Raw genomic sequence first — 16209 nt, 5'->3', positions numbered from 1 at the left:
GCTGGAGTGAAATAATTTTTCACATTGGAATCAAATTACCTTTATAACATGACATAAAAGAATGGATCAGGAGAACTTTTGCTAGCATGAGAACACATTCTCTTTAGCTATACTTTAGTTGCTACAAAGTTAATATTATTAATGTTGTCACTTTATTATTTTAAAAATAGTTATTATTGCAAGAGGCTGAGGCAGGAGAATCACTTGAACCCGGGAGGCAGAGGTTGCAGTGAGCCAAGATGGTGCCCCTGCACTCCGGCCTGGGTGACAGAGCAAGACTCTGTAAAAAAAAAGTTATTATTAATCATCTACCAGGCACAGTCACTTTCAGATATGTTATCTCATTTAATCTCTCTATATCTCAAAGAGGAGATGATTATCCCCATTTTACAGATGAGGAAATCTAGGCTCAGAGAGTTAAGTAACTTGCATAACTTCTCAGAACCAGTAAGTAACAAGCTGAGAGTCAAACCGTATCTCTAACTTCAAGGCCAGAGTCCTAGCTCTGTTCCTGCCAGCTGGGTGATTTTGATCAAGCTGCCTTGGTATCTTGACCTATAAAACAGGGTATCAATAGTGCCTAGTCCATAGATTCAAGAGTAGAGCACTCAGAACTGTGCCTGACTTGGAGAAAATGTCATGAAGCATTGGCTATTATTATGATTATCATAATTATTGTCCCACAACTGCTTCCTCGGGCCCTCTTTTTGGGGGTTGGAGGTGGAAGGAGGACAAGACAATAGGGATGCTGAATAAAAATTCTCCATCCTACCAAAGCCACTCATGACCAATACAGGCATGAGTTTGTGAGGCTATACTGAAAATGAGAAGCTGTGAGAATGATGGGACTGAAGCACAGCTGAGCACTCACTGTCCCTCCCAAGTACTAAGTTCCACAAAAGGAGACAGGATATAAGGCAAGGCTCTTTTGAATCACTTCTCTGACGGTCTTCCAATTCGTGTCTATAAATGCACAGAAATATCCCCATTTTCAACAAATAATAGTAGCTGGAACTGAGGAGCTTTTCAGAATGACAGAAATAGACCTCTGGCTTTCCAGTTAGATTCTCTTCAACTTAATGCATCAAACATTGAGCATTGATTATTTTCTGGGTGCAGAGTTATGCAAAGATGGACGAGGAAGAGCTGTTGTTCTCCAGCAGCTTAATCTCACAGGGGACCAGACATACACTCCAATGACCATAACTCAAGGTGGAGTATATGTTAGAGTGCAGACTAAATGCTCAGAGGGCACAGAGAAGACAGCAAGCCTCTGAGCTGGGTGAATCCAACAATGCTTTTTGGAGCTGGTGGCATTTGAGCTTGGCCTTCAAAGATGCCCAGTACTTCCATAATTTGGGATGGGAGCCTGGAGAAGATGGGAAGGGAGAAGGGCATTTCAAGTGGGGAGAACTACAAGGGCAAAGGTGGGAAACGGGCTATGTGCAGGAGACTGCAAGAGGTTTGGGTTCAATTCCAATCCTTTTGTTTTACAGTTGCTAGCCATAGGCCAGTCTAGTTCAATGGTTCTCAAACTTGGGCATGCAACAAAATCACCTGGAGGGCTTGCTGCAACACAGATTCTTGATTCTCATCTCCAGAGTTTACGATTCAAAAAATTTGGGTTGAGCTAGGGAATTTGCATTACTAACAAGTTCTCAGGTGAGGCTGATGCTGCTGTCCCAGGAACCATACTTTGAGAACCGCTGCTATAGTAGGTGTTGTTGGTGCTCTGCCCAGATGCCTTTTACCAAGCCATTGTACTCATGAGCCAGCTGCTGTGAGTGTTGGCTGCTAATGGCTCACAGATGCACTCTTTCCTGAGAATTTGCCCTCATGACAGGAGCTATCTTACCCAGAAATACCTGTCAAATTATGTCCTTCACCTGAATGTGGCCCACAGCCAATGACTGATGGATTTGAAATTCCAAAGCCTGCTCCCTTGCTGCAAGGTGGGGCAGTCTACTTCTCTGGTGCCAGTCATGCTTCAGAGCTCCCTATGGGATCAGACTGAGGCTAGACTTCAGCAGAAGCCATATGTTTAATTTTCCCTCTGCCTGATCCTGCTTCTCTCACTTCCTTAGAGGTTTCTCCTGAGAGCGCTCCCTCAATAAATCACTCTTCAAAGAATCCTTGTCGGAGGCTCTGCTTCTAGAGAACCTGACCCACAGCAGTCCCCTTCTGGGTCTTTTCTGATTATGAGTCTTCATTAGTGGGGCTTGTTATCTGCTGAAACATAGTGTGGGATGAAGAGTCAGGTGGCGCAATCTGCAACTTTGATTGACATTCGCTGTCTTGAGTAGCCTATTATTAACTAAATTCCTTCCTTTGAGATGGGGGCTCAGGGAAATCCCCTTCAGTTACACTCCCTTTACTTTGGATGCTTTTTCACCTTCTGCTATGGATTGAATTGTGCCCCTCTACCCCCCAAAATGCATATGTCAAAGATTTAACCTCCTTTTATTTGGAGACAGGGCCTATACAGAGGTAATGAAAATCACATGAAGTCATAAAGGTGTGGCCTTGATAAGACAGGAATAGTGTCCCTTAAGAGACACCAGAGTGCACTCTCTGCACACACATGAAGAAGAGCTCATGTGAGCACACAGCAAGGTGGCAGCTACCTACAATGCAGGAAGAAAGGGTTCACCAGAAACTATGTCAGCACCCTGATCTCAGACTTCCAGCCTCCAGAGTGGTGAGAAAATAAATGTCTGTTGTTTCAGCTACCCAGTTGATGGTATTTTGTTACAGCAGCTGGAGCTAAGACTACTTCCTTCATCATGCTTTACCTCCAGCAGTCTCCTCTGGTGTATCCTGCCTGATTCTCTCCAGCTCCATCTTCCCTGCCATTCTGTTATTAACCTCGAGGCTCTCTGGAGACATTCTCCATCCTCCTGAGCCACTCTCTTCAATCTAATCAAGGGACTCTTGGATAAGCCTTTCATAACCATGACACGTTTAATAAAGTCTCTAGCTTTGAGACAACATATGCCAGTTCTCAGCTTCTTCACCAAAATCCTCATTTCACAGTACTTAGTGAGTGGGCGTCCCATTTTGATGTCAGGGGTTACAGCTGCTTCCTTGAAGATAAAATGTTTTTCTTTTTATAATTCTTTTTGTTGTGAATGTTTTGAGAAACGGGATGGAGTAAAAATCCATTTACCCCATCATCTTTAACCAGAAGTATCCATTTTATATTTATAAACTTATATATATGTATATATATATAAAATTCATATCCCATTATAAAATGATGTATATATCATACTTTCTAATATATGGCTGCGTAGTAGTTTCCAGTTTTTCTGTCTTATAAACATCATTGCTATAAATCTTTGTCCACTTATCTTTGTATATTCCTTTATCTGATTATTAGGATATATTTCTAAAAATGGAATTTCTGTGTCAAAGACTACATGCATGTTTAAAACTTTGATGTACACTGCCACACACTATCTCCCAGAAGGCTCTCCATCGGGGTCAAGTTACAAAGGGCTGCTGGAACATCACCTAGAAGGTGAAGCCCACAAAGGATGCCTCCCCCAGCCTGACCCCTGCAGAGAGGCATTCCTGAGGGCTCAACAGATGCAATATGCTATAAAAAAAATCTGTATAAATGAGTGATAAACAGTTTTCATTTCTGTAATATTTCTTTGCCTAGACTTGGTACATGGTTAAAAGGTCATTAAATTTTTACTTTTTTATCCATCCCTTTAAATAAGTATTTATTGGTTTAAACTTTATGCAAGGCGCTGTGATAGGCATTGGTCCACAGTAAGTGATCCAAAAATTCATATATTGTTGACTAGCTTTAGTCAAAGCTCCTCAAAGATTCTACAGTATAAAGAGATACAGGTGTGCAAATAAATGAACAATGTTCACTTATTCAGTCAACAGATATTTATTGAGAATATATGTGCCAGGCACTATTCTAAGCCCTGAGGATACAGTCATGAGCAGCAGCAACAAAACCCCCTGCCTTGGGGAGCTTACATTCTAGTGAGAGAGATGATAAACATGATATACATGATAAACAGAAAAAATACATGTTAGACAGTGATAAGCAGGGCTGTCCCTATAAGGGTGAGAGAGCCCCAGGTAATTCAATTGGATTAAATCTCCTACTCAAGAGGTTCACACCTGAATGAAGGTGGCACTGCCCTCATCTTTCAAAGGATACTTGGGCTATCATTAATATCATTAAAAGAAAAAAATTTAAGTGGAATTTTAGCGATAGAAATGAAGAGTCAGGTATAAGAACTCCCAAATACAGAACACAGGGTGGCTGCATCAGGTCCCTAACCTAAGAATAGGAGAAAAATAAAACAGGGAAGAAAGATTTAATGTGTTTGTCTTGTGAGAGTAAAGTGCAGGAACACTCTAATTTTAGATAGGGAGGCCAGAGAAAGGCTTGAGAAGGAAATTTTGTGTAAGGACCTGATGTCAATGAGGAAGCCAGCTATACTGATACCAGTGGCAAGAGCACTACAGGCAGAGGAAACAGCAAACACAAAGGCCTCAATACATAGTACACACAGCACAGTGGCAGTCAGGAGTCCATGGGCAGGTGGAGAAAAGGCCACATGAAGGGGAAAGAGGATGCCAGTTGAGGACAAATGAGACTTTAAAAAGGTGAGGGGCTGGGAGCAGTGGCTCACACCTATATTCCCAACACTGTGGGAGGCCAAGGCAGGAGGATCCTGTGAGCCTGGGAGCTCAAGACTAGCCTGGGTAACATGGTGAAACCCCATCTCTATAAAAGTACAAAAAATTAGCCAGACGTGGTGGCATGTGTCTGTAGTCCCAGCTACCCGGGAGGCTGAGGTGGGAGGATCACCTGAGCCTGGGAGGTCAAGGCTGCTGTGAGCTGTGTTTGTGCTACTGCACTCCAGCCTGGGTGACAGACCCGGTCTCAAAAAAAAAAAAAAAAAAAAAAAAAAAAAAAAAGAGGTGATGGGGTAGTTCAGCAGTGAAATACAAAACAAAGCAAAAAGGTAAAGCTACATATCATATCTATTGCCTGAAATTTGGAGTGGTTTAAGGTGATAATGAGAATGAGTTTTTTAAAGCCTAGAAAAATGAAGTTTAAAGCATGCTGTTTTCAAATACCATACATGAAATGGGCGTTCTACAGTCATCAATTGTTTCCTGCATCCACAGAAGACAGAGAAAAAAGACTTAAAAATAACTCACCAGGCCTGTGCCAAAGAAATCAATCAGATAACCTCTGGAGATCCCTTTTAGCAATCTGTAAGCCTCAACACAGTGTTTCTTACACAAAGAGTTATTGCCATTTCAGTTTAGAAACTTGGCAAAAAAATACTCAGCATTTCATTTTATTGAACATGAACACAATTGCTGTAATTCACATTCCTTCTCAAAAACCTTAAATGGTACCAGCGTTACAAGAAAATACCTGAAAGCCTGTGATCTAGCTGTAATGTTCAGTTTTAGTTTTACTTTTTGCTCTACTCAGACTTTTTAATTCATCTTTCCCCAAATTCATCATTATGAATGACTACTCACCTTCACATCTTTTATCTGGTATACCAATGTGGCTTTTGAAATGCCTTTCCTACTCTTCTCCATTTAAAACTTGCTTTTCTGGGCCGGGTGCAGTGGCTCACGCCTGTAATCCCAGCACTTCGGGAGGCTGAGGCGGGCTGATCACCTGAGGTCTGGAGTTTAAGACCAGCATGGCCAACATGGCAAAACCCCGTCTCTACTAAAAATACAAAAAAATTAGCCGGGTGTGATGGCAGGTGCCTGTAATCCCAGCTCCTAGGGAGGCTGAGGCAGGAGAATTGCTTGAACCCGGGAGGTAGAGGTTGCAGTGAGCCAAGATAGCGCCATCCCACTCCAGCCTGGGGGACGAGAGCAAAACTACATCTCAAAAAAAAGAAAAAATTGGCAAGACTCCATCTCAAAAAAAAAAAAATAAAATTAAAGCATATATAAAAGTAGAAATATTCGTACAATGAACCTCCATATATCTATCACCCAGATTCAATAATTTATTGCCACATTTGCTTCTTCAACTACCCCTCTTTCCTTCATAAAGGCTCTGCTTAAATAGTAAGCAAATTCCAGATTATCAGGCCATTTCAGTCATCCATAGTTCTATATGCATCTCATGTATATATGCATTCTATCCATAGTTCTATATGCATCTCATATGCTTTATATGCATTTCAGTCACCCATAGTTCTATATGCATTTAAGCTCATGTATTTTATTACATAAGCTTAAAGCCAGTATCACACATAGTAAAATGAATAACACCCAGTCTACAAGAAAATTTCCTCAATTATCTTAAAATGTCCTTTTTTGGCCAGGCGCAGTGGCTAACACCTGTAATCCCAGCACTTTGGGAGGCTGAGGCAGGCAGATCACCTGAGGTCAGAAGTTTGAGACTAACCTGGCCACCATGGTGAGACCCCCCAACTCTACTAAAAATACAAAAATTGGCCGGGTGTGGTGGCAGGTGCCTGTAATCCCAGCTACTCAGGAGGCTGAGGCAGGATAATTACTTGAACCCAGGAGGCACAGGTTGCAATGAGCTGAGATTGTACCACTGCACTCCAGCCTGGGCAACAAGAGAGAAACTCCGTCTCAAAAAAAAAAGTCATTTTTCAGTTTGTCTATTCAAATCAGCATCCATCACGATCCACACATGGCATGTGGTTATAGGAGCTCTTAGGTCTCCTTGAATCTAGAGCAGGCCCCTTTCCTTAATTAACATTTTCTATGCCACTGACTTTTTGAAGAAACCAGGTCGCTTGCCCTGTAGGATGAGCCACATTCTAGACTTGTCTATCAGTTAGGATAGGCTAGGTTATACTGTGGTAACAAGCAATTCCAAAATCTCATTGGCTTAAAACAATAAAGCTTAATTTCTTACTCCTCCTATATACCCATCTCAGATTGAGCTACAGCTGACTGATAAAAACAGAATTCCTTTACCCAAAATATTGAAAAGAATGTAAATAAAAACTGAAACAAATTGATACAAATACTTTAAATAAAGTATATCAGTGACAACTTCCTGTTTAAATAAATATATTGTTAAAAAAAATCATACCAGAGCATTTTGTTATAATTACTAGGAAAGATTTGAGGAGCCCTGCTACCTGTTAAACACATCAGTATCACTTCCAGACCCAGACTGATAAAAGTAGTTACTGTGTAGAACACTGTTGGTCAATTATGGCACAGGAGGAAAAGAGCCCCGAAGGGTCTCACATAGGCAATTAAATGCCTCAGCCTCGAAGTCAATTATTCTTCATCTCATTGGCCAGAACTGGTCACATGGCACTACTTAGACAAATGCCAGGAAGTATTATCTTGCCACGTCCAGGAAAAGCACAAATCTGGACATTTCAGTAAGCTGCATTACTGGCTACTAGTGTATTTGATTCCTTGCAGTGTCACTTTACTTGTTCCTCTATCTCTTGAGTTTCCTGAAAATGGAGGTTATCTCTAGAGTTTGATTAAATTCAGGTTCAGTAATTTTGGCAAGAGTACTTCATAGGCTGGTCTGTGTGCTTCACATAAAACCACATCAGGAAGCATACCGTGTTTCATTGTAGCAGATTGTAGCAGTAATGGCTCCCTCTCACCCCAGTCAATTTTTTCTTTTTTTTGAGATGTAGTTTCGGTCTTGTCCAGGCTGGAGTGCAATGGCGTGATCTCAGCTCACTGCAACCTCTGCCTCTCAGGTTCAAGCAATTCTCCTGCCTTAGCCTCCTGAGTAGCTGGGACTACAGGCACATGCCACCACATCTAGCTAATTTTGTATTTTTAGTAGAAACAGGGTTTCACCGTGTTGGCCAGGCTGGTCTTGAACCCCTGACCTGAGGTGATTTGCCCACCTCAGCCTCCCAAAGTGCTGGGATTACAGTCATGGGCCACCGTGCCTGGCCCCAATTTTTTCAGACTTCCTTGTATTCGTGCCCTTGGGCAGGTACCTCTTGTTTTCACTCTGAGCTTGGACACATGACATGATTTGGCAAGCAGACAACAGCAAATCTGAAGGCAAACAGACTCAAAGATTATTTGCACTGTATTTAGAGATAGCAGAAGAAAAAGAAAACTTTGCACACTGGGGATTTCCCTCTTTGCTACTTTTCAGAAGGCTGAGACCATCATCTGAAGAAGCCTGGGTTAGCCCCTTGGAGGACAAGAAACAACTTGGAGCAGAGATGAACAGTCCCAGCTGAGGCCACCTAGATCCCTAACCTGCAAACCTTAAAATATGTGAGTGAAGTCATCCTACACTATCTAGACCATAGGAGTTGCCAGCTGACCACAGATACAGCAAAGCAAGCACAAGCCAGAAAAAAACTGCCAGCATATCCCCAGAATTGTGAGCAAATGAAATTGTTGCATTAAGCCACTATGCTTTGAAGTGGTTTGTAACAGAGCAAAAGCTAACTGATACACTGGTTAATCCATTTTTAATAAATCAATAGATTCAGATCCCGGCATTGTAAAGTTCCCCACCAATCTTTGAATTAATGCTCATCCACTGATTGTTGCCTATATCAATGTTTAATTTCATGCAAATCAATAACTTTTTCCTTTTTTTTTTGAGACAGGGTTTTGCTCTGTCACTCAGGCTGGAGTGCAGTGGCACAATCATGACTCACTGAAGCCACGACCTTCTGGGCTCAAGCAAACCTACCACCTCAGCCTCCCAAGCAGCTGAGACTGACTACAGGCACGTACCACTCTGCCTGGCTTTGTTATTTTAAACTTTTTTTGTAGATATGGGGTCTGGCTATGTTGCTCAGGCTGGTCTCGAACTTCTGAGCTTAAGCCATCCTCCTGCCTTGGCCTCCCAAAGTGCTGGGATTATAGGTGTGGGCCACCATGCCTGGACTAATGATGATTCTCTAATTCTATCATATCTTCCACATTAATGAGCAGGAATTCTTCTGCAAAGCACTTTCTCTCATCTACCAGGGTTATCCAGTAACTCTCAAATATAGTCTGTACATGATAGATGCCCAATTCTTTCCTTTTAAATACAAATATTCAAATGAGTAATTCTGCCCTAGTTACATCCCATGGAGTCCAATGAGGGTTTTGTTTTGGTCTTTTATTTTTTCTCTTCTATCAATATGGATTCACTTTTAAATATATTCAGTATGGTTGTAGTCAACTGTAAATTTTTTTTTCCTGCTCAAATTGCTTTTTTTTTTTGCTAATAAGAGTACTTTCGTGTTAGCTTCTGTATCCTCTTGACATTATCCATTAGTCTACTTTCTGGCACAACAAAATGTCCCGGGCTCATCTTGTCTATTCCTTGTCACACTTTTGGAATTGGCCATTCCTCCAAAGAGTCTTGGTTCCAATTAATGGGAAAGGTATTTAGAGATCACAATTTGGGTACTTGATGTGCTCACTTATATTTGGATGTCACTGCTTCTAGATCTTTTCATGGACTTAAGAAATAGTATTCTTAAATAAGAGAAAGAGGGCCGGGTGTGGTGGCTCATGTCTGCAAACCCAACGCTTCGGGAGGCTGAGGTGGGCAGATTGCTTGAGCCCAGGAGTTTGAGATCAGCCTTTACTCCAGCCTGGGTGACGGGGAAAGACCTTATCTCAAAAACAACAACAAAAAGTAAGATTATGTGTTTCCTAACCCTTCTCTGAGGTTTTCAAACCAGAACAAATAAAAGTAAAGGCCGGGTGCAGTGGCTCATGCCTGTAATTCTAGCACTTTGGGAGGCCAAAGTGGGCAGATCGCTTGAGCTCAGGAGTTCGAGACAATCCTGGGCAACATGGTGAAACCCCTTCTCTACAAAAAATACAAAAATTAGCCAGACATGGTGTTATGCACCTGTAGTCCCAGCTACTTGGGAAGCTGAGGTGGGAGGATGGCTTGAGTCCAGGGGATGGAGGTTGCAGTGAGCCAAGATCGAGCCACTGCACTATAGCCTGGGTGACAGCTAGACCCTACTACAAAAAAAATTTTTTTTTTATTAAAAAGTAAAATCACTTGTTTTACAGGGCCCACCTCAGGTTCCATGACCTCAGTGAAACCCTTCCATAAGTACTTTCTCTTTTCTGACCTCTTACATTGTTTACTGTCTATATTGCTCACTTAGTCCTTTGCATCAATCAATCAATTAAAAAATTAATGCACTACGATCTGAAGAGCACCAGAGTGGATGCTGTGGGGATGCAATGTATTACCCATTAAATTTTCATGTGCAGTCACTTCCTTGATTAAGCTATATACTGAAGCCAAAGCTTTCTCATTTCCCCCATGGTGGCCAGTACTGCTGACTGATAAAAACAGAATTCCTTTACCCCAAATATTGAAAAGAATGTAAATAAAAACTGAAACAAATTGATAAAAATCGTTTTAATGAAGTATATCAGTGACAACTTCCTGTTTAAATAAATATATTGTTAAAAAATCATGCAAGAGCATTTTGTTATCATTATGAGGAAAGATTTGAGACTACTGTTCCTTCTGCAGAAACGCTATGCACAGATGCAAAATGATCAAAGGCTGATACAATAATGAATCTCAAGTAAGTAGCAGAACCATCACGTGCCTGTATGGGAAAAAAATCAATATAAATGCTTTTAGCAGTGCTAGTTAACTGTTAACAAGCAGTTAGCAAAAGAAATGGCTTGATGCAAGAGTAATATTCTAAATATATAACAATATGTAAGGCCAGCTACACATAATAGTTGTGGTACATATCAGCTAAATACCAGCCTTGATTTGATGAAAAATAGCAACTGGAGCTAAAAACTGCAACTCTCATTTTTTGTAGGGACAGGGTCTCACTGTGTTACCCAGGCTGGTCTTGAACTAGCCTCAAAACTAGTCTCCCAAACTGCTGAGATTACAGGCATGAGCTACCATGCCCAGTTCCTAATTTTTTAAGTGTCGGCTGGGCGCGGTGGCTCACACCTGTAATCCCAGCACTTTGGGAGGCTGAGGCAGACAGATCACCTGAGTTCGGGAGTTTGAGACCAGCCTAACCAACATGGAGAAACCCTGTCTCTATTAAAAATACAAAATTAGCTGGGCGTGGTGGCACGCGCCTGTAATCCCAGCTACTTGAGAGGCTGAGGCAGGAGAATTGCTTGAACCTGGGAGGCAGAGATTGCAGTGAGCAGAGATAGCACCACTGTACTCCAGCCTGGGCAACAAGAGCAAAATTCCATCTCAAAAAAAAAAAAAAAGTGTCTTTCTAAAGTATTTTTCATAGTAAAGAAGTTTCCTTTGGTTAGTGTTGCCTCAGAATATACTACCCTGAAGCATGACTACATTTTTATATTTCTATAATTTCTCTGGAAAACAATTAGCCAATATATTTTAAAAGCTATAAGTATGTTTACAACCTTGCACCCAGTAATTCTATTCCTTGAAATTTAATCTTAGAAAGTAAGAAAAAAGGTGAAGGTCCCAGTAGCAGGAATATGCATAGATGTCCCCTGTGTATTACAGAGGGGACAAACTGTGTAATGACAGAGGGAAGAAAAAGAAAATTAGTTTAAATGTATGCCAACTGGCAAATGTTATTTTAAAATTGTACTTACGAAGCCTGTGATATAATACTAAGTTAAAAAAAATGACACAAAATTGTTCATACATTATTATTCTAACTGTACAGCATATGGTCAACAACTAGAAGAAAATAAATACAGTAAAAGTTTTTGTGACAGGGTAATAAAATTCTGGGTGATTTCCAGCCTCCCATTCCCCCTTGCTATTTTCCAAATTTTCTATAATGCTGTAACCCTCCACAGTGGAGTCCTGAAACAATATACGAAAGGTAGCAGAAGCTTACTAATCATAACCCACTAGGTAAAGACAGAAAAAAACAGGAAGATAAAATTCAGTAACATTAATCATTTTTCAGGACCTCACTGGCCTCCCCAGTACTTGGGTGAATTTTGGTGGGAGAGAAAGGAACTAATGGGATTCAAAAACTTCCTACAGAATTTTTTGAAACACTGATTTAATAGCAGCTTCTGGCAAGTTGTGAAGAAGTAAACTTAATGGATAAGGTACGATTTTAACCCTTATTTAGGGAAACCTTAATTAAACAAAGCACGACCACCTAATAAATAGATATTCAGTTGTTTTACTTTTTTGTGTTTGTCTAAAACCAGGGCCTGACCAACTACCAGGAATAGCGGAACTCCTGATGAGGCAGCAGCTTCCTCATCAACAGGCATTCATTTCACTTGACAAGCAAAGCCCAATGGAATGTTGTCGAAAAACACTGGTTGTCTTTCCACCTCATCTCTCTTTGGCTTATTTGTTGCTGATCCTATGCTCTAGTTCCCCTTATATGAATCTCCCTTGTCCTTTCAAGCTTAAATTAACATTCAATTTTGGCATCTCGACCTTTTTTCATTCCTATTTTAAAATGCCTACAGAATCAAATGAAAGAAAGCAAACCAAATAAATACTTCAAAGTAAATGAATGAGAAAAATAAAACAAGAAATAAATTAATTGTTTTATCTTGCCGTCACTCTCTATGAAAGGTAAGAGCCTAATTTATGAATGTAAATTTAGCTTATATTATTATTGAGAATAACTTTCTCTACTAGTTGATTTAGGTACAGAACCTATAATATAATGAGAATATTTATTAACTATGACTATGGAGATAGGTTTAAAGTCTAAATACATTGTGCAGGTTAATTTTTAATTCTATAAAGTATATTCACTTACCACAATTTCTTCATTTTGAAGCTGCCCCCCTGTGTGTACCAAATCTAAAACATAAATGTAACAGAAGAAATGAGTTAAGGGTCAAAATACATGAGAATAGCTATTGAAATTTATGTTCAGCAAAATATGGTATCTGGTAAATTATGAGACCAGGTTTGAAGGAATCATCGTTTGCATGTTGAAATTTGATTTAAAAATAGAGGTATATGATATACAAGGCAAAAAAGATAAACTATGAGCTATAAAATATCCTAGTGAATATAAGCAAAAGGAAGTGCAAATGTCAATTATATTAATAGTAAAAGAATATAAGGAACTGATAAAATGTGAAAATTTCTTTTTAAAACATTTATTTTAAAAAATCCCCTTTTCAAGAAAAAAAAGTGAACATTTGAGGATCCAGCTACTAACAGAAAGGAGCCATTTTGCCGTACCCACGAGTAACAACTAGAGCTGAGTTTCTCAGTGAAACTTTCACTATGATGCATAATTGTGTGGCCCATGAAGTAATCTTTTCTGGTATCCAAGTTTTAAAAATGTTTCCTTATGTAATTTTAGAGCAGATTAATTTATTTGATCATGAGTTAATCATATCAAACATTCTTTTGGAAACATGAAAAGATTTAATTGCTATGATAGCTAATGACAGCCGGGCGCGGTGGCTCACGCCTGTACTCCCAGCACTTCGGGAGGCCGACGCAGGCGGATCACGAGGTCAGGAGATCGAGACCATCCTGGCTAACACAGTGAAACACCGTCTCTACTAAATATACAAAAAAATTAGCCGGGCATGGTGGCAGGCGCCAGTAGTCCCAGCTACTCGGGAGGCTGAGGCAGGAGAATGGTGTGAACCTGGGAGGCAGAGCTTGCAGTGAGCCGAGATCGCACCACTGCACTCCAGCCTGGATGACAGGGCAAGACTCTGTCTCAAAAAAAAAAAAAAAAAAAAAAAAGACAGCTAATGACAGTATTCAAAATTAACTTCATATAAAATAATGTACACAATATAAAAGCCCCCTAGTATTAAAAGAGAAGTCTCTGTGTTTCCTAACCCTTTTCTGAAATAATGAAAATCAGTAATCTCCTTTACCCCTTCTTTCTCCTCTAGTCCTGCTTCCTAGAAGTAAACATTCTCAACTCTTTAAGCTATTTTTCCTGAAATTATAATACGCTTTTATTCCTTTTTGATAAATTTTTTACTGACTTTATATAGTATGGTAGGTGAAATTTTAGCTTTTTAAAACCGAAATCCCCTCTTCTTCCTCCTTCAACTTCTCCCTCTTTCCCTTCTCTCAAACTTGAAATCCTACTTGATGGTTACATTACTCTGTCTATCTAAAGGTTATTTACTCCTGAAATAAGTAATACATTATAATGATATTTTCTTTCTTGTACAACTCTATCACCAGAAATTAATAATAAACTTTTTCATTTGCTTGGTTTTTTTAGTTATGAAAAATTGAAAAATATCGGCTAGGCATGGTGGCTCACACCTGTAATCCCAGCACTTTGGGAGGCTGAGGCGGGCAGATCACAAGGTCAGGACATTGAGACCATCCTGGCTAACACGGTGAAACCCCATCTCTACTAAAAAAAATACAAAAAATTAGCCAGGCATAGTGGCGGGCACCTGTAGTCCCAGCTACTTGGGAGGCTGAAGCAGGAGAATGTCGTGAACCCAGGAGGTGAAGCTTGCAGTGAGCCGAGATCACGCCACTGCACTCCAGCCTGAGCGATAGAGTGAGACTAGGTCTCAAAAAAAAAAAAAAAAAGAAAAGAAAAGAAAAAAGAAAAATATCAAACATACTTAGGAGAGAACATAAAAAAAACTCCCACATATACCCATAAGCTAGATTTTATAATTACTAACATTTCATCATAGTGGATTTATCAATTTTTTTTTTTTCACTAAAGTATTTTAGGCCAGGTGTGGTGGCTCACTCCTATAATACCAGCACTATGGGAGGCTGAGATGGGTGGACCATTTGAGGTCAGGAGTTTGAGACCAGCCTGGCCAACATGGTGAAAACTCTGTCTCTACCAAAAATACAAAAATTAGCCAGGCATGGTGGTGCACGCCTGTAATTCCAGCTACTCAGGAGGCTGAGGCAGGAGAATCACTTGAACCTGGGAGGCGGAAGTTGCAGTGAGCTGAGATTGCGCCACTGCACTCCAGCCTCAAAAAAAAAAAGACAAAAACAAAAAATTAAAGCAAGTGCAAGTGTAAGACATTATTGACATTTCACCTCTAAATACTTTTTTGCTCTTTTGAGACAGGGTCTCGCTCTGTCGCCTAGATTGGAGTGTATTGGCACAATCTCAGCTCACGGCAACCTTCACCTCTCAGGCTCAGGTGATCCTCCTTCCTCAGCCTCCCAAGCAGCTGGGACTACAGGTGCATGCCACCACACCTAGCAAATATATATGTATATTTTTTGTAGAGATAAGATTTCTCCATGTTGCCCAGGGTAGTTTCTTGAATTCCTGAGATCAAGTGATCCGCCCACCTCAGCCTCCCAAAATGCTGGGATTATGGGCATGAGCCTAGCTTCCCCTAAATTCTTAATTATCCATTTCTAAATAATAATTCTTTATATAACCATAATACCACCATCATAACAACATTAAAAATAATGTTTTAATATAGTAAGAAACCCAATTCCTATTCAAATTTCCCCAATTGTCCCTGTCTTTTTATAATTGGTTTATTAAAATCAGAATTAAGTCTCTTTTAACCTTGAACTGCTTTCTCTCCCCCACACACATTCTTTAATGCCTTTGACTTACTGAAGAGACCAGGTCAGTTGTCCTGTACAATGTCCCACATTCTAGATTTTTTTTTTTTTTTAGAGAGGGAGTCTTGCTCTGTCACCCAGGCTGGAGTGCAGTGGCGTGATCACAGCTCATTGCAGTCTCAACCTCCTGGGCTCAAGTGGTCCTTCCATCTCAGCCTCCCAAGTAGCTACGATTACAGGCACATGTCACCATCCCTGGCTAATTTTTAAATTTTTTTTGTAGAGACAACATCTTGCCATGTTTCCTAGGCCAGTCTTGAACTCCTGGGCTCATGCAATCCTCCTCCCTCAGCCTCCCAAAGTGTTGAGGTTACAGGCATGAACCACTGTGCCCAGGCCCCACATTCTAGATTTTATCATCTTGTCTATTCGTGGTTTCACTTAATTTGTTCCTCTATCCTCTATATTTCTTATAGATTGGAAATTAGAGCTAAAAGCTTGCTCATATTCAGGGTTTGAGGTCTTCATTAATGTCTTGTGATCTTTGTCTTTTGTTACTTGTGGATCATTTGAAAACTGTGCATCATTTGAAAACTGTGTGCATGAGCCACACTTGTTGATTACTGGACTTAAATAGGGTGACCAGAAATGAGCTGGCCTTTGTCAGTATCCATAGGTCTTTTTTCTAGGGCCATTTAGTTTCTCCAAAGATGAATGTTCCAGTCTCCCAGCTGAGGGTATATTCTTGGCTGCTGACATTA

At 40.3% G+C, this 16209-nt stretch overlaps 1 protein-coding gene across 9 annotated transcripts in view; it reads right to left on the bottom strand.

The window, feature by feature from the left end:
• Positions 1-133: 133 nt before the first annotated feature.
• The window catches only part of IFT25 (intraflagellar transport 25), a 33886-nt gene continuing 17810 nt past the window's right edge, over positions 134-16209 (bottom strand). For 6 of the 9 annotated variants that reach the window (XM_054494937.2, XM_054494955.1, XM_054494946.1 and 3 more), the window contains 2 exons: positions 12714-12757; positions 10361-10571 (listed from right to left, as the gene is read on the bottom strand). In XM_054494937.2, the coding sequence (XP_054350912.1) occupies positions 10455-10571; positions 12714-12757 (161 nt within the window). In that variant the 3' untranslated portion in view covers positions 10361-10454. Of the gene's footprint in view, positions 281-5529; positions 8032-10360; positions 10572-12713; positions 12758-16209 lie in introns of those variants that run through there. The other 3 variants (XR_010124551.1, XR_010124550.1, XM_063655683.1) reach the window with 3 other exon arrangements.

The sequence above is a fragment of the Pongo pygmaeus genome, chromosome 1 (genome assembly GCF_028885625.2).
Source record: "Pongo pygmaeus isolate AG05252 chromosome 1, NHGRI_mPonPyg2-v2.0_pri, whole genome shotgun sequence".
NCBI lineage: Eukaryota > Metazoa > Chordata > Mammalia > Primates > Hominidae > Pongo > Pongo pygmaeus.
Note: the sequence above shows the minus strand (reverse complement) of the source record. Positions and strands in the feature narration are given on the sequence as shown.